The following is a 17,124-nucleotide window of genomic DNA, read 5'->3' on the forward strand; positions in this document are numbered from 1 at the left end:
GGCATATTAATTCTGGTATTTCCTAACTTTTTTGTACCAGTCAAAACCTTAATATTTACTGATTTTTGTGAATCTGTGTTATAGAAGAAATAAAAGTAAATATTTTGTGAATTTGCAGTTATGCATATTCTGAAACTGCAGGTAAATCATAATCTATCATAATTTATGTTTTTGCCACGTTCCACCTCCACTACCACCTATTCTTTTTGTAGGGCGAAAGGGGATTCCCAGGCTTGGAAGGACAGCCAGGTTTGCCTGGATTTCCAGGACCAGAAGGACCACCTGGTCCAAGAGGCTCGAAGGTAAGTCCCAATTCACTTGAATAGCATGAAGGTGCTGGGTAGTGTTAGCTTGCTTGCAGTGCTGATCCTAAATTCCAGAACTCCTGATTATCATTGGTTTAATAGTCAAAATCTTTGGATGTTAGGATATAACATAGGTTTCTGGTTGGTTGGTTTGAATGGTCAACCAGAGGAAAAAGATTGGTCTGGGTTTCCTATCCTGTTCTTCACTACACAGGTGCTTGCCAGCACTACCTGCACACTTGTATCCCTTCCCTAGGTGCTGCAGATTCAGGTCAAAGGACAGGTTTAGCAAGGTGCTGTAATGGAGGTTTGTTAGTCCTTGCACTAACGTGCTCCTGCCTTAGCTTAGTTCACTGATAAGAGCTGAGTTCGCTCTCAGCTGCCCCGAGGGTTCCCACCACCAAGGTAAACTGTTGTTTGCACCTGGTGGCATTCCTGGGCTGGGTTTGGATGGAGTGATGCAAATGAAGACCTCATTGAACCTGTGTGCAGAGAGCTGAGGAATGCTCCTGGCTTTCCCTAGAGGGGTCAGGTTTCCTTTTATTTACTACTGAATTGCATCATTACACTCGGTGGTACAGTACAGCAGTAAAATACCTCTGAATGCATTTGTCTTTAATATACACAAGGATATCCAGGATCTGCCGTTTCTTTTGCATATGCTCACAGTATAAACCTGAAAAGAAGCACATCAAAAAGAAGCAAAGAAAAAAATAGGCAGATGATAAGAAAAAAAAAGTCTTTACTAGAAGAGATTAATTGGATATAACAGGAGTGAAATAGCACAGGAGTCTTGCACTAGAAACTTTTGTTATACTTTTATTCCATAAATGCCTTTTCTTAAGATTTTTGTATGAAGTTCTGCATTATGATTCTATGATTATTATAAAACAAATTAATGCCTGTGCAGTATCAGTCACATTTAATCTTGGCTCTCTTGTTCTGCCCACAAGAGGCCGCTGCAGGATATTCAATGAGAGCACCTGACAAGTGTCTGAGAGAGCTGTGACCTTTATAAAACCTTTCCTCTAAGTCATGGTAAATCAGCTGGGACAAATACTTTTTCACTCTAAGTCCAACACCAAAAATAAAATAATTTTGAACCCTTTTACTCAGGAAATGACAACTAATATAACTTCTAGTCCTCTTACTGTAAACATGTGAAAGAAATGTTGTTATGCTTACAGTTTAATTTGATGGAAAGGCAGACTGCAAACTTGAATGTGGAATTCTGTTTGTTTGTTTTTGTTTTGTAGGGTGATGATGGTCTGCCAGGACCTATTGGACCCAAAGGAATCAGAGTAAGTACTGGTGCAGTTTTAGGGTGATATACTGGAATTATGGATAAAGACTGCCAAGCATTGAGTGGGTCCTCACAGAAGTGGTGACTTACAGGAGAAAAAATTAACTTAAATCTGAAGAGTAATTTACCTACCAGCTAGAAGAGATCGTACTACTTTTTGTAAGTAATGCAAGATTTCATAAGCAATAGTCTTACATGCTGCTTGTATTGACTTCATAAACTCATTAGGGAGAGTAGCCCAAATACTTATTTGATCTGTTTTGCAATGCAGGACCTAAACCAGTGCCAGTAACTTTGCTTCCATGTATTCTGAAGTAGAGACAGGGTATATCCAGGGTCAATATGGGAGAGGTGGACTTGTCTGGAAGTCCTTTAGGTTTTGTGCCTTTGCTTTTTCTGTCAGACCCCTCAGCTGGTAAGAATTGATATGTCTCTGATTTCACTGGGACACATCCATTTCCCAAACCACGAGTGTTCATTTATTTTATGTATATATCCATGAACTTCTACTTTAGTTGTTCTGCATTATCTTTTCTGTGGTTTTGTGGATAGTTCCCTGAAAGATTGGTAAGAATCTCGAGGGCTGTCAGCATGGCATTCTTTTTTTGCAGGTGATTCAGATGTTTCTGGTTTTGTTTACTTACATTTGCACAAATAAGTTACATTGAGTAAAATCTTGGTGAATCCTTTTGCACATCTATTCTTACTGTACTCTTTCAAATGTGGTTCATTTCCTTCAGGGACCGCCAGGGCTTCCAGGATTTCCAGGAACACCAGGACTTCCTGTGAGTAGGAATAGTCTGTATAGATGCAAATCTGGGGTTTTTTTTGTACTTTCAGGCCCAGAACATCTTCCTACAATCTAACTTTTCTTTTCTCTTTTCCACTTTGAAGGGATTACCAGGACAAGATGGGCCACCAGGACCTCAGGGTATCCCAGGATGCAATGGAACAAAGGTGGAATACCTTTAAAATTCTTAACAATGCAACAGTAATATGGTAAAGAGCTCTTGTTCTCCTGGCTGTAGCCAATAGGTTTAGTTTATTATGTGCAACATAATAACATGGTGTCCAGTACTTAAAGCACAAGTTTTGCCAGCACCAAGACACAACATTTATACTCTGCAGCCAGTGTAGTAAATTCTTTGTTCTAATCCTTAATTTTATAGATTACAACTGAGAGTCTGATAATTAGATCAGATGCTACATCTCATCTTTATAGTAGACTTTTGCTACCAAGAAAAACTCATTACTTAACAGTGAGACTTTTAAATTATTAATTTTTAATAATATTGTATTGAAAATACTGATTCAATATCCTTGTTGGAAGGAGTGACTTTATCCTAACATGTTACTTAGCTTTACATTCAGATTTTCCTATGAGTTAATCTTCTGTAGCACTACATGTGTTTTCCATCTCTAGTGTAGTACTTGGACTGAAAATATGTGGAAATATCTGAACGTGGAAATCTGTGTTTCAATCAGTTGTGTGAATTAATTAAGTGTTTATTCTACAGCTTATTCCAATAGAATTTGCTACTCTGGAGTCATAAGCTAGCAACGAAACTAGACCTTTCAGTCAAAATTTGTTTATCTGGTTTTGTTATGTTTTGGTTTAGTTTTGGCTAATCTTTCTTTTTTCATCCCTAAGGGAGAGCGTGGATTCCCAGGCAGTCCGGGTTTTCCTGGTTTACAAGGGCCTCCTGTAAGTAAAAGATTTCCCAATCAACTACCTGTGATCCACTGAAGGAGATCTGTGAAAAATCTACTTAGATCTGTGAAAAATCGGATAAATATCAGCCTCTTTTTGCAGTTATTCATTTAATAAATAAGAATTTTTTTCTTTTTATGGTTAATCAGAGTACTTTAGATGTCTAATAAAAGTGAGCTTTTCTGCTGTGTGCTGTGGTAAAGCTCATAAAAACCCCTTTGAATTCTCACATGCTGAGATGCTTTACCACCTGCAGAAAAACACAGATACATGCTTATGTGTCAGAAAAGTAAGATCTTGATACTGACATCTGGTACATCCAAAGAGCCTTACTGGTGATTAATGGGGCAGCAAAAAGAGACACAGTGTTGGATGTTTTCGGTATAAAACACAGGGATGTACAGCAAAGTGATTGTCAGAACCAAAGTACAAACGGAAAGAGATGTGGTAGACAGGATGGATAATAGGAGGCAATAAAGAAACAAATTGCTAAGAAATGGAAATGCAATGTCTCTAATGCTTAACACTCACTGTGAAAGTTCTTCTCTAATTTTTCCGTTTTATTCTGAAGTTCATAAAAAATTTACTTTCTCCTGTTTCATAGCTTTTCTTAAATTTCTATCTTTAATGTTTGCCTTGTGGTGTAGATCTGATTAGTGGTTTGCAAATAACATACCAGTTATTTATTTCTATTGATCTTTCTTTTATTTTTTTGTTTGTTTGTTTCTTTTAAACAAAGGGACCCCCTGGTCTGCCAGGTATGAAGGTAAGTGTGCTGTATCACATTGAAATACTAACCAGGCATGTTGTGCAGTGTGATCTAAGTAACCTGCTGGCTTTCATGCAAGACCATGTGCATCCACTGGTGTCTGGAGTGACGTCCTTAGTGTTTCCAGGCCACTCCAGTGCAGCTGACTGGAAATTCTGCAGTAGCTTACTCAGTTTGGGTCAGTAGTTCTAGAAGTAGCAGAGTGTTTTCTGAAAGTGGTTTCCTTGGAACTGTGAGGGACAGTGTTGGTGTTGTGAGGCATCAAGTTAGCAAAAACAAACACCCAAACACACCGTCAGACTACCTGTGAATACTCAAGAACACCACTGGAGACGAAGCAGTAGTGACTTAGAATATCCAGGGAATAGTACAACAACTTAGGTTCCTTTTGAAAACGTGCTTTGAACTGTGTAGATTACCTAGATGGCTTTTTCTCATGACGTAAATAGTCTCATGATCTGATGTTGAACCTTAAGAAGCCCTTTTATGTTTTAAGGGTTGTTTTGGTTGTATCCTTGACTGATTTGAGCATGGGCCAAAACATCAGTTTTGGTTCAAATCTATTTGAAAGGAAACTTGACCCACAGAATTGTTCTAATAAGCTCCTGAGAGGACAACAGAACACTGGTGCTGGGAAATTGTGACTATTAAGCTGAATTGTTTTTCTCAGCTCCTTTTTGCCCCAATTATTTTCAAGATATCGAAAGGCAAGCTTATCTGAACACATATTTTTAAAACAAAGATATTCCCTGGAATCAGTAAGAAACTGTGCTTCAATATAGACCACAAAACATGACTGTTTATAACAGCATACTCAGCAGTACTTTCATGAGGTGGGACACTGGAAAAAGCTGAATGAGCCTTTTTTCTGCTGTGCCCTATCAACTGCTTTTACGGAGAGCTAGAATGTTTCTTTTGTGAAGCATTTTTGTTTCAATACCCTAATCTTTTGGAATTTAAATCAATGCTGATATATTTGTAGAAAAGAAACTTTTTAATAGTTGTTAGTTTAACCATTTGAAAAATCTTCATCTCTCCTAAAAAAAGCTATTCTTGGAGAATCTGGTACTTACATTAAAGTATACTGCTAGGGTGGAACATAGCTCTGAGTGCTTTAAAGTCAGAATGGTAGTAAAGAATTGTAAAAGGTGCTGTTAATTAAAGTCAGCTCTTTCTTCTAGGGTGAAGCAGGTGAAATAATTACATCCTTGCTGCCAGGACAGAAGGGCGACCCAGGATTTCCAGGTCTTCCAGGGATACCTGTAAGTTGCATAAAGTACTATTAGGCTGTGTTCTGCCAAAAAAGATTATGTGAACAGTGTTTGCATTACAGCACAATTGGAAGATTTGGTGCTAGGGGATTCATATGTTTATTTGGAGATTCAGGGCTCACATTTAATGTACCTCTAATTTATGACTTGAGGGAAAGTGTGTGATTCCATATTGCTCTTAATAGGTTGACCCACAGAGGCCAGAAAGGTCCCCTGGTCAGGAAGGTGGTATCCAGCAGACAGCAGCACTCACAGTTACTGACTTACTTCTCTATTTCCCTTGCCTGTTCCCCCTTCCTAGACATTCTTTGTATCAGTTCTGGAGTTCCCTTCCCTTCTTCACCCTGAGTTAAAGTAAGTAACATCTGGCTTTCTGGGCTGTAGCCGCTGTTTTGGATGGTGGGAAGGAGAGGGTAATTTCTCAGCTGTTCTCCTCATGTTGCACCTCCTGAACAGTGTTTCTGTTCTCCCAGCAGTCTTCTGTGAAAACAGCTAGTGACTCCAGGCCCTGTGCTTCCCCACTGAGCCATTCATTGCTTTAGTGGAAGAACAAGGGGAGCCGAAAATGAGTCTATCGGCCTGAACTGGACAGAAGCCAGACTCCCATTTCCTGGTACAGAGAGGCAAGCCCCAGGCTATTCTGACCAGACTGAGCCTGTTAGCATTTCTGGTCCTCTGATCTGTGCTTCCCTATTGTCTGTTCCTGGCTGGGAGGAATCACAAATACAAAGTGTTTTGTTGTTCTCTCTCAGTGCATGAAGAGAAAGAAAGTGCAAAAGTAGTTCAGAACAAACAAAAAAGCATTCCCTTATCCAAGCCAAAGAGATGTATTGATGTTGAGAGCAGAACACTCCTAACATGATGTACACCCCTTTAGGCCTTTCCACAAGGACAGATTGGTAGGTTAGTGGTCACTTACATTGATTTGACATGTAAGAGATGCCACTGTTGGGTTTTTTTGACCTCGAAGATCTTACCTGGGTTTTTTTTTTTCATAAAAAGGTGCCTCTCATAGCCTCCTCCACTTTCTCAACAGGGCCCACCTGGCTCCATGGGAATACCAGGTCCAGTTGGCCCTCCAGGGCCCCCAGGTTTGACGGTAAGTTTCTTTAACCTGTTACTTATAAAACCTTAAACGGGACAGTTACTTCTTTCGTGTTCTCAGAGGCAGGTCAGTGAAGTGCAGAGATCATGGTAGTCAGGACTCGGTATGAAGAGAGCAGCAACCACGCATTCAGTCCACCCTGGAGCTGTTACTGTGCATGGTTAAATAAGATACTTTTGAAACAGCCTGTTCTCAGACATTTTTTTGCTTAAATTGGACTGAATCATTGTGCAGTCTTCTTATTTGTGTGAAACCTGAGGGACAAGATTTAGCTTATTTAGAGTAGGATGTTTAATACCTGACTGTTTAATTTCATTTACTCTCTTGCTTGAAGGAAGAACTGGTTTCTTACACATTTGTGAAGTTGAATAGCATGAAAAAGAGTTTTCAGAGGAAGGCAAGGTGCCTTGTCAACACAGGGAGTGGTTTGGGGTTTTTTCCACAAAGGGCATGTAAAGTGCTTGGAAGTGACTTGTTTTTTTGGTTTCCTTTTTTAATAGGGACCTCCTGGTCCACCAGGGCTGCCAGGACCCAAGGTATTTTCTTTCCCTCGTTGATGGTGGTGATGGACTGTTTTCTTTTTTGTTCTGTTTATTTGTGACTTCTAAGGGCTGATGAGTTATACTTTTTGCAGGGTAATATGGGTTTGAATTTCCAAGGACCCAAAGGCGAAAAAGTGAGTAGGGATCACGATGATATTTTTGCTTATTACTTTCAAAATGCTTACACCTGTCATTTTGGCTTGTATTGCCTGTAACAAACTGCATGTTCTTGCACGTTAGGGTGAACAAGGTCTTCAGGGACCTCCAGGGCCACCAGGACAAATTGGAGAACAGAAAAGACCAAATGACATTGAGTTTCAGAAAGGAGATCAGGTGAGTGGGGCACTACATCCATCTGCAATGAGCATGTGATTAAGCTGCAGCCTCTGTTGGTTTGGCTCATATATGTTCACATCCTGCTTACTGCAGAGCTTCTGTTATTTTTCTCAGAGTACTGCCTGTTCCAGGCCTGAGTACTTTTCCTTTAATAGCAAGCATGCCAGTCACATTAGTCCAGTTACTTCCCTTAGTAAAGTAACTATTCTTAAGAAACTCTCCTAAAGGAAGTTTACAGTAACAGTAAAAGCAGTTAAAATATTCTCATTCCTTGGAACACCCAGACTGCGATTTTCAAAGCAGTCTGGGGATTCAGATTCCCACTAATTAACCAGCTATGTCATCCATTGTGAGGAAGTCTTTCAAAAATTTTAATTCGATTTTTTTTCCTTCCCTTTTTTTTCTTTTTTTTTTTGTCATTAGTGATGCCCCAAGATCTTTTCTTCCTTGTGGTTTGAATAAAGTGCTTTCCCAGTTTCTGACCTCTCAACAGTAATTATCAAGCTGTATTGTGACAGTGAGCTCAAACTGCTGGTTTGATTTGCATGGATCCTTCCCCACCCATAAATGCCAAAAAGCCATGGGGAGAGTAACCGTTTTTAAAGTTATTACACTTTTTTCTTTTTCACTGGGGAACATTTTGCAGTACTGTTTAATTCTGGCTGCCAGTCATGGGCAGTCTGAGCAGAACCAGCAAGATCATGGGTGGTTAGATGTCACATTTTCTTTGAAGCTTTTGTGGTATTCTCAAATACCACCCTAAGTAATACAAGAGTTGAGGTAGATATTTTGAGGCAGAAGTAGTGAGTGATCGTTTTTATGCTCTGATTATTTTGCAAATGTCACTGTGGTAACTGAACTTTAAACTATTAGTTTCCTCCATCTGTATTTGGATCAGTTTCTTCCTTTCCAATTTTTTATCTTGGGAAACGTGTCAGAGAAGAAAGCTTAGATACACAGCAGTGTTTTATTTTGGCAGGGAGCAGGTGATCTTGATCAAAGCCATTTGTTACCCTTCCTTTCAGAAGAACATTAGGCACCACTAAGGCATTACTTGGAACTATGCACCGGTGTACATTTGCAATGTGCAGTCATCCTAGAAAGGTCTCAGTCTCTGGTTTAGTCTCTCTGTTGTTGGATGGTAGGACAGAAGGTAAAGAGCAGGACTGTGTGTCTTTGTAATTCTAAGGAAAGACAAGGTGACATTTTGATTACACTTTCATTGAAGCAAAAATTCATCTGATTTTATTGGGGTCAGAGCAATTTGCCTCTGTCATCAGGGATCCCTGAAGGACTAATTATACTGGCATTAAGTTATGTAAATGTACAAAGTGAAAGTATTCTACCTACATTCCTTTTAAAGCACTGAGACTTACAAACACATTCTGAGTGCCTTGCCTTTGGCCAACATTAACAATGATTTCAAAGTTTGCAAATTTGTTTTTATTTCAACAAAGTTTATGCTTGGTAATACACAATCAGTAAAAAATTTCAACATTACAGCTACTCTTTTTGTGAAATACACACAAAGTTTTGCTGTGGGCCTCCACCTGTGATCTCTGACTAAAATCAGGTGTGTAGATGGGCTTGTAAAAGTCTGAGGCCTCCATGAAAATAAAAGAAACTGCACAGAAACCTTTTGTGGATTCAATAGCTGGTAACTTTTCTGTAGGTTAATGGTGAAAAGATTTAATAACTGGTACAAAGGTGTAACAAGACAAAATAGAAACCCAAATTTTTTTAACACTTTCTGACAAACACACTTTGATCCTGATGGCCTCTCAACTTCAGCAATTACCAGTAATCTAATGACTATTGCTCCTGTAATTTCAGCAGGATCTGGAATTTGTTTGTTCTTTCTTTCTTCTTTTTATTTTTGTATAGCAGCTGCAGGCCACCAAACCAGCTGCTACAGTGCACACAGGAGGCAGTTGTGTCTTAGTGGAGTGAATCACCTAAATAAACAGGATGGGCAGTTAATAAAATTTATAGATGCTCTTGAAGTTCCACACAAAGAAAGAATAAATATGCTCCTTCAGAACTTGGAAGTCTAAGTGACAGCAAAAAACAATTCTATTAAAAAAAAATAAAAATCAACTGAGCTATTAGGGAGTGATGGAGGCTTTAATCCACTTTTTCTTTGCCCATGCTTGACAGGGTATTCCAGGTGATCCAGGCCCACCAGGACTTCCTGGGCCACAAGGCCCTCCTGTGAGTAGAACTCTCTTAGTTCTTTTTTGTTGCATTTGTATCAGAACTGTAACTTCATTCTACTCTGGCATGTGGGCTCAGTTTAAGATGACATTTGTGTGTCCAGGGTCTTCCCGGTGGCGTAAAAGGTGAAAAAGGTGAGCAAGGAGAACCAGGCAAAAGAGTAAGTAGTCTGTTTAACCAAACATTTATCTTTCCAATCAGTGTTATCTTTGAGAATTAAACAAATGTTGAACTCAGGTGGGGCCATCAGCCTCTGGGTAAGAGACTACTTTTTTTCCCCTTGTAACCTGGCAAACTTGTAGATGATGCACGTGGGTCATGAAAGTGCTTCTAGCTCTGGCTCTCTCAGTGCTTTCTGAAAGAATTATCTACCTTGTGGATCTTAGTTTTGGGGGCAGGAGAAAATAATTTGAATTATGTTACCTGGTTAACAGGTAACCTTCTTCAAAGTTGTTGGGCTGCTTGTCTGAGGCAGCAGTTTTCTTTTCCCTTTTACAAAGGGTCTTCATTCAGTTTGCTATGTACTGGGTTGCCAAGCAGCATCACATTGGTGTGTGTGTATATATATATGTATATATAAGCTGGTCTATGTAAACTCATTCTCTGTGGGTTTACTTGTGAGGTGAGTCACAAAACCAAGTCTCTGAACACTGCATTAAGACCAAAAAATCTGTTTGTCACTTCCCAAGATATTGCCTCAATTTATGTGCTCTCTGGGGAGGGGACAAGTCAGGATAGCTGTATCTAGGGATAGCATGAGTCACTTTGTTCTTGACTAGATTCAAATCAATCCTGGAATTTAAATGGATATCACAGCTCAGAAAAGCTGAGGAAGATCATAGAAGTGCTAAGAAATAGGATGAAAATAACCATGGGCTGGACCAGAAAAGAGAAGGCAAGCTGTTAGCAGCTCAAAGCATTCTGTATTTTCACTTCCACAGCTTCTGAACACATAGTTTCATCAACATAATGGGCCCCTTTGAAAATCAAGACACAAGTCTTGCTCAGGTTAATTGGACAATATATAAACACTGTTTAGAAATATGTTGGTAGTAGGTTTTTCCATTTTCTATGGGAAATAAATACAGTGGAAACAAATGTTTGGTATTCGAGATAAAATCCTTCTTAGTTGCTGAGATTTATAGAAGGGCTTTGATTTGTCTCCTTTAAGGAGCATAACAAATGAGGCAGCTTTGAAAAGCCAAAAGTCTCATTATATTTTGAGTGGGTTTTGAACTGTTGCTTTTCTCTACAAAAGTAAATGGAAGCCACATGAATTTGCGAAGATCTGAAAGGATAAAAGTCCTGAGGGGATGTGTCAGATGCCTTTTGCCAAAATCGTGTTTACCAACATTTTTATTTGGTTTTATTACTCTGAATTTGGGCATACTTAAAGTGCAGTTTTGCTATTAAATTACTTAAAAGTTGCCTTTTAGGGCTCCATATGATTCTGTACGGCTCATTTCAGATATATTCATAAAAATATCAGGCTGTGTATTCAAAGGGATAGTTCTGCAAATTCACAGGAAATCTTAAAACCTCATTTTTGAGAGTCAGAATTCATCACTAATAATAAGGAATTCACAAATCACGTTATACTCTGATACACTATATCTGTGAGGTCATATTAACAACTTCTCAGTGACTGAGAGTTGGTCTTGGTACTGTGGTGAAGCTCAATCACCTATTCTAGTTGTGTTCCAGCAGGTGCCCCCCAGGCACACAGCTTCTGTAACTCGAACAATAGAGTGACATTTGTCTGCCCAGGGAATGGTCTGGAATAAAGTGGAGCTTGCACTGCTTTTATTGCAGCAATGACAAAGCTGTTCAGCAAGGATAGATGGGTTTTAGAAGTCACTTCTTAGAGCAGAATTGCAGTTTGTATTTTTGTTGATACTGTTGAGAAAATTGTGTTTGATTTGAAGGAGAGTTAAAATTCAAACACAAAAATGTTTGTATTTAATTTCACTGGTCACATGATACTAATTTCCTAATTAAATATAATGTTCTAGTGTTTAGGGAGTTAGGATCTATTTTCCAAATAAAGGATTTCTGTAGTGTTAAAGGGAGTAGTAACCACAGTGAATGAGCAGTAGTTAACTGGAGATAATTTTGTGCTGTATTCACCCAACATTTTTTTGAGACTTGTCATGGTTTTGTGCTCTGGTTTTCAAAATGCAAACCTCAGTTTAGGTAACTCCATTGATTATACTTGGTTGATGTCTTTGACATATATGTCCCAAGGACTGCATTCTAGAGGCAGTTTGGTCACTGAAAAAATGGGAAATAAGTAACATAATTTCCATGAAAATTCTTCACCACTGAAGCATTTTATTTCAATGCATATTTATGTCTTTGAAGGGAAAGCCTGGCAAAGATGGAGAACCTGGTCAGCCTGGTAGGGATGTGAGTAACTCATACATTTCTGATCTAAGCAGACTCCTTATAAGCTTTCTTCTGATATGGAGATCTGAGTGTGATTATCTTTCTATTCTTGAAGGGTTTACCCGGTGGGCCTGGAATAAATGGTGCTCCAGGAAGAGATGGTGAAAAGGTATGCCAGGTTTTCTGTCATTATTGCATAATAGATTGAAAATCTGCCATCACTGAGTTCAATTCTGTCTGAATTGCATTACCTATGCTTTGCAGTGTTGAGGAATATTTGCAATAACTTGCTTATGTACTACTGCACAGTATGAAAAATGCTCTTAATTTCATTGGTAGGGTGAAAAAGGTGACATGGGTCCCCCTGGTCCTCCTGGAATTGTAAGTTGCTGATGCTTTATTTTCTTTCTGCATTTGGTTGGCAGTGTTGTTTCATTGTAGTTCTTGTCAGACTGAAAGTCTCATCTCTGGGTACAACAATAACAGCACCACTGAAGTTTTCATATATTCAGTGATAGAAATGATGGTTTCCTTCTTTCAAGATGAATTCTGTGCTCTCAGATTTGCTGGGTTGCAAACACAGGCTGGACTATAACCTCAGCCCAGCAGAACTGAGTCAGTCTCACTGAATCCTGCTGTAGCTATGTTGGCTTGGCAGTCAAACAGCTTCCTCTTGGGAAGTGCTCTTTACTGGAATTCCACCTGGTAATTCAGTGCAGTAAGGAAAGCAACCTGTCATTGGTATAAGGTTCAAAGTATGTTGGACTTTCCCCCCCTCACATCTCTTTACCATTCCAGTAACTCTTTTCTTGGCAAGTTGTTTCACATGAGCATGAAACATTTACAGGTCATTCCAAGACCAGGCATTGATGCAACAGTGGGACCAAAAGGTAGCAAAGGATTGCCAGGACTTCCAGGAGCCAAAGGGGATCGTGGATTCTCTGGTAGGCCAGGCCCACCTGGCTTGCCAGGATCTCCAGGTAGGAGTGCAAACTTTAAAATAAGTTGTATGCTCAAATGTCTGAATTGATATTTGGCTTCACAGTCTTTTCTCACTCTTTTTGACAGAAGGACTGAGCAGCAAATTAAGGCAGAACTATTTAGAACTACCTTTGAGCTTGAAGGGCAGTCTCGAGCTTATGGGGATAGCGTGAGGATTTCTGAACATTCATTGCTTTTGCTGTGGTGAACTGAGGATGCAAATCAGATTCTACCTTAATAGTCCTGGGGATAATTTATCTCTAATCATTTACCCATAACATACATTATCCATTGCATTACACAGAGAAAGTATTGTCTACCATAAGTGTGATACCTGGCCATCAAACCTATTCTCTGCTGGCCAGTAGTAAAGGAGGAGATGAACTGAGTCTGCAGTGGGAGTGAGCAGTGACACCTGTATGTGCCTTGTACATGCACAGAGAAGAACATTATAATTCTGTGGTACAGCTTGTATATATTCTTTTTTTTTTCCATCAATACTTCCTTTTGTTAGTCTTGTTTTGGTTTTTTTTCCCACCATAAATTCAGATGTTCAGTGTCAGTTCAATTTTTCAAACAAACATCTCTGAAAATGTAAGATGTGCATATGGCAAACACTGCACATCAACTTGTAGTTTGATTCCATAAATGTAATATTATGGAGTACTTACATGGAAAGACAGTCTTATCTGTAACATGTTAGTCTTCATATATCATTGTCATCCTTGCAAAAATGTGATGTACACCTTTGAGCTGGCAAAGAATTAAGTTATTCCCGTCCTAGGGATCACTACTGTTGGACCCCCTGGCCCACCTGGCTTACCTGGTGAGAGAGGACAGAAGGGAGATCCAGGTTTACCTGGTGTTTCTATTCCTGGGCAACCAGGACTTGCTGGACCACGAGGACCTCCAGGACCACCAGGTCCCCCAGGGCCACCAGCACCATCTGTTCTTCCTGGTAAGTGAGGATCACATAGACAGCAAGTAGAGGAGACTAACATGGTTCAGGAAGGAATTTATTGTCTAGATGGCATTGGCATCTGTAAGTCCCCTTACTCTGATGTTTCATATGCATGTTTTTAAAATGTGAGGCTGAATATTGGACTGTAGTGTAGAGATGGAAGTGGGAAGCAGTGGGAGATAGTTGAGGTTGTGAAGAACTGATGATTGTTGTGTAATATCACTGACTTTTTCCTTTTGAGTTTGGATTATGTGTGTGTGTTGTCACCAGCAGTCCTCTGTCTGAATTGCCAAAATGTTTGGTCTGTGATTAGAGGGATATATTAGAATATCCACACAAATACTAGGAAGTACACTTTTGTCCTGAATTCATGTGTTCAGTGCTGCTGTCAGAAAACACAATCTGATCATTAAACCTCTCCTGATTCTCCTTAGGTGAAGGGTTATGTGAGCAGGGGCCACCAGGTCCTCCAGGAATTCCAGGACAACAAGGCTTTACAGGGGAGCGAGGCCAAAAAGGTGCAGTGTCATGGCTGTCTTGGTTTTTCTCTTTTTGTTGAAGCTTGTTAAAAAATGTAAACTCTGCATTAAATAAGGATTAACAGTGTCTCTTCCCAGTAGGGTTGAGTGCAGATATTTTCTGTTTCTGAGTAAGACAGCTGTTTCTTTGGGCATAGGATACTCCTTCATCTAACGTTAAAGCACAGGAGTCCCAAAGTGACTGAGGGTACAACCAATGCTAGGGCTGAGCACAGATCATGTGCTTCAGAATGAAGTAAAATGGAACTTGAGGTTTATGAGTATCTCCCAGGTAGATAGAAACTGAGTGCTCTGTAACAGCAGTTGCCAAGTCTGTGTGAAAACCTTCTATGCTTCATTAATAAGTTTGAGATTTTTTATGGAAAGCAACATTGAAATTGAGTTGGTCAATCTACAGTGAGTTTCTTTGTTTGGTAAGCAAAAGAAAGTCATATTTAATATGTATCCTTGTTTCCAAAAAGACAACCTTGCAATGAGGATGCTGATATGGGTAAGTGAGAATCTTTTTCTAGCTCATCCATGGACATCTTATATGACTTTGGGCATCTCACTTAATTTTGTACCTCTTTCAAACAGAACTATTTTTCCTCATGGAGACTGTAGAGAATAATTCATTAACCTAAATAAAGTGCTCAAATATTAAGAAATTCTGTTGTGAAGAAAATTCCTAAACTCCTTGAAACCACTCTTTTTTTAAAATGAAGTAATTTTAGTTTATCGTCAAATCAGTGAAACATTCCCAGCATTTATTTTGCACTCTTGGAGTTCAATCAAAGTTTGGAATTTTGATATATGTGTTTTAGAGTTGTAGTTTAAAGTGTCAAGTACCTACTTTAGGACTCATTTGGTGAGGAAAAAGTCCATAGTTTTATTTTCTATTATTGAAAGCGTTTTTTTGTTTTAATTTATTTTGTACTGTCATCTTAAATCAATTCTAATTATATCTGACATTGATTGTCTGACTCCTAGTCACCAAAAAGATTCATTTTGGCTTTCATGGGGGAAACCTAATATTTAAGCAATAATTATTTAAAATAGTCATTTTGGACCTGGAATTTTAAAAGAGTAGGAAGAAGACAATTGCTGTTGTGCTGAATTCTTTTAATGTTTCCTAACATGTGATGCTCAAGTATGATTTTTCAATACAAACCTTTTTAGGTGATCGAGGAGACACGTGCTTCAACTGCATAGGAACTGGAGTAACTGGGCCTCCTGGGGAGAGAGGACCACCAGGACCTCCGGGTAGTCCAGGTGAGGCTTTGGGCTTCACTAGTCTGCTTAATATATTCCATAAAGTCACCCTTCTAGCTGAGTGTCTGTGTATAATGGTAACAATACATCTGTGTGTTGGGTACAAATTCAGATGCACGGTTGCCAGCTCCAGTATATAGTTGGTACATGTTGTATTTTGCACAGTTGGGGAGTGTTGGGAAGGAACGGGCTGGAGATGTGTAAAACAATCACTCTTTTTTGAAAATCTAGTCTTTCAAAAATATTTCTCTGCTCAAAGACAGCCTTGCAAGAATTCTGTGTATTGAAGGTTTAGGCTCTGTTGTAGATTTAACTGAAAGACAAAAATTAACTTCTACTGCTTGCTATTCCTGGAATAATAGAGGAGCTGGAGCTTTTTAAAAGCGTGATATTTTTTGATACTACTGATTTAACTTAGAGTTGCAAATTTGGTTCTGCTAAAATAAAATTGAGCTCTCAAAAAAAAAAACAACCCAGAGTAAACTTTGCCTGGTTTTAAAACAACTTACATATTATCTATGCAATCAGCATGCTTGATATTTACAGCTTCTCCAGATTTATGTTTTTGTTTTATGTTTTTCTGCACTACTCAGGTTCTCCTGGTTTTCCTGGACCAAAAGGTGAAAAGGGGCTTCCTGGATTAACTGGCCTTGTAGGGCCACCAGTAAGTGGTGGTGTTATGTTCTGGTGGGAAAATAGTGTCTCATTTGTCTTGCATGATTCATAGATCTGTAAAGAGTCAAGATAATTTCTTGTCTAATACTAATTTTTTTGTCATAACTACCTTGAATGCATAATCCTTATATTGTGCCAAACTTAGAGACGGAGTGAAAGAAAAACTAAAAGGCTTTTCTGCTTTTCTTTTTTTTTTTTTTTAATTCCCTCAGGGCTTCCCAGGGTCCCCAGGTGCTCCTGGGAGACCTGGTCCTAAAGGAGACCCAGGGGATGTCCTAATTTCTCCAAGAATGAAAGGTGACAAAGGTGACCCCGGCTTCCCAGGACCTCCAGGTCTCCCTGGCATAGATGGCACTCCTGGTCGAGATGGACTGCCAGGTTTACCTGGCCCTAAGGGGGAACCTGTGAGTTCCATTTTATGCTGTCTTTGGTTGGATGGATATTTGGGGAAGTCCTGCATGCATTTGACAGTGCAGAGAAGAGGACTGGCAATGCACTTTTTCTGAGTGTGATAAGGCTCTTCAGTAGATGCCAATCTACTGATGATGCACTGAGGTACCTCCTGAATCTGTCAGTGCCTCTAGAAATAAGCTGAGACTTCTCTTGGGCAGTGTCAGATGGTCCTTTCTGCCCTTGTCTATATCTCACCAATGTAGTGGGAAGAATTAAGGAGCCAGGTTTAGGCCTGCTCTCTCCCATATTAGTAAGATGTAGGCAGCTCATGGTCTTAAGAGCTGGAAGGGTAGAAAGTGCCCAAAAGTTTCAAAACAGAAGCG

The 17,124-nt window shown here is 39.4% G+C and overlaps 1 protein-coding gene across 4 annotated transcripts in view; it reads left to right on the top strand.

Moving 5' to 3' along the window:
- Nucleotides 1-17,124, top strand: part of COL4A5 (collagen type IV alpha 5 chain) — a 78,008-nt gene that overhangs the window by 28,734 nt on the left and 32,150 nt on the right. For all 4 annotated transcript variants that reach the window (XM_027716433.2, XM_027716435.2, XM_027716434.2 and 1 more), the window contains exons 3-24: nucleotides 213-302; nucleotides 1,562-1,606; nucleotides 2,349-2,393; nucleotides 2,503-2,565; nucleotides 3,260-3,313; nucleotides 4,059-4,085; nucleotides 5,270-5,350; nucleotides 6,396-6,458; nucleotides 6,965-7,000; nucleotides 7,099-7,140; nucleotides 7,247-7,339; nucleotides 9,500-9,553; nucleotides 9,660-9,716; nucleotides 11,918-11,962; nucleotides 12,057-12,110; nucleotides 12,281-12,322; nucleotides 12,789-12,921; nucleotides 13,707-13,880; nucleotides 14,318-14,401; nucleotides 15,581-15,673; nucleotides 16,267-16,337; nucleotides 16,561-16,752. In XM_027716433.2, coding sequence (XP_027572234.1) covers nucleotides 213-302; nucleotides 1,562-1,606; nucleotides 2,349-2,393; nucleotides 2,503-2,565; nucleotides 3,260-3,313; nucleotides 4,059-4,085; nucleotides 5,270-5,350; nucleotides 6,396-6,458; nucleotides 6,965-7,000; nucleotides 7,099-7,140; nucleotides 7,247-7,339; nucleotides 9,500-9,553; nucleotides 9,660-9,716; nucleotides 11,918-11,962; nucleotides 12,057-12,110; nucleotides 12,281-12,322; nucleotides 12,789-12,921; nucleotides 13,707-13,880; nucleotides 14,318-14,401; nucleotides 15,581-15,673; nucleotides 16,267-16,337; nucleotides 16,561-16,752 — 1,638 coding nt within the window. The remainder of the gene's footprint in view (nucleotides 1-212; nucleotides 303-1,561; nucleotides 1,607-2,348; nucleotides 2,394-2,502; nucleotides 2,566-3,259; nucleotides 3,314-4,058; nucleotides 4,086-5,269; nucleotides 5,351-6,395; nucleotides 6,459-6,964; nucleotides 7,001-7,098; nucleotides 7,141-7,246; nucleotides 7,340-9,499; nucleotides 9,554-9,659; nucleotides 9,717-11,917; nucleotides 11,963-12,056; nucleotides 12,111-12,280; nucleotides 12,323-12,788; nucleotides 12,922-13,706; nucleotides 13,881-14,317; nucleotides 14,402-15,580; nucleotides 15,674-16,266; nucleotides 16,338-16,560; nucleotides 16,753-17,124) is intronic.

This window comes from Pipra filicauda, unplaced genomic scaffold, assembly GCF_003945595.2.
Source record: "Pipra filicauda isolate LSUMZ 115617 unplaced genomic scaffold, ASM394559v2 scaffold58_size5111680_pilon, whole genome shotgun sequence".
NCBI classification, from domain to species: Eukaryota; Metazoa; Chordata; class Aves; order Passeriformes; family Pipridae; genus Pipra; species Pipra filicauda.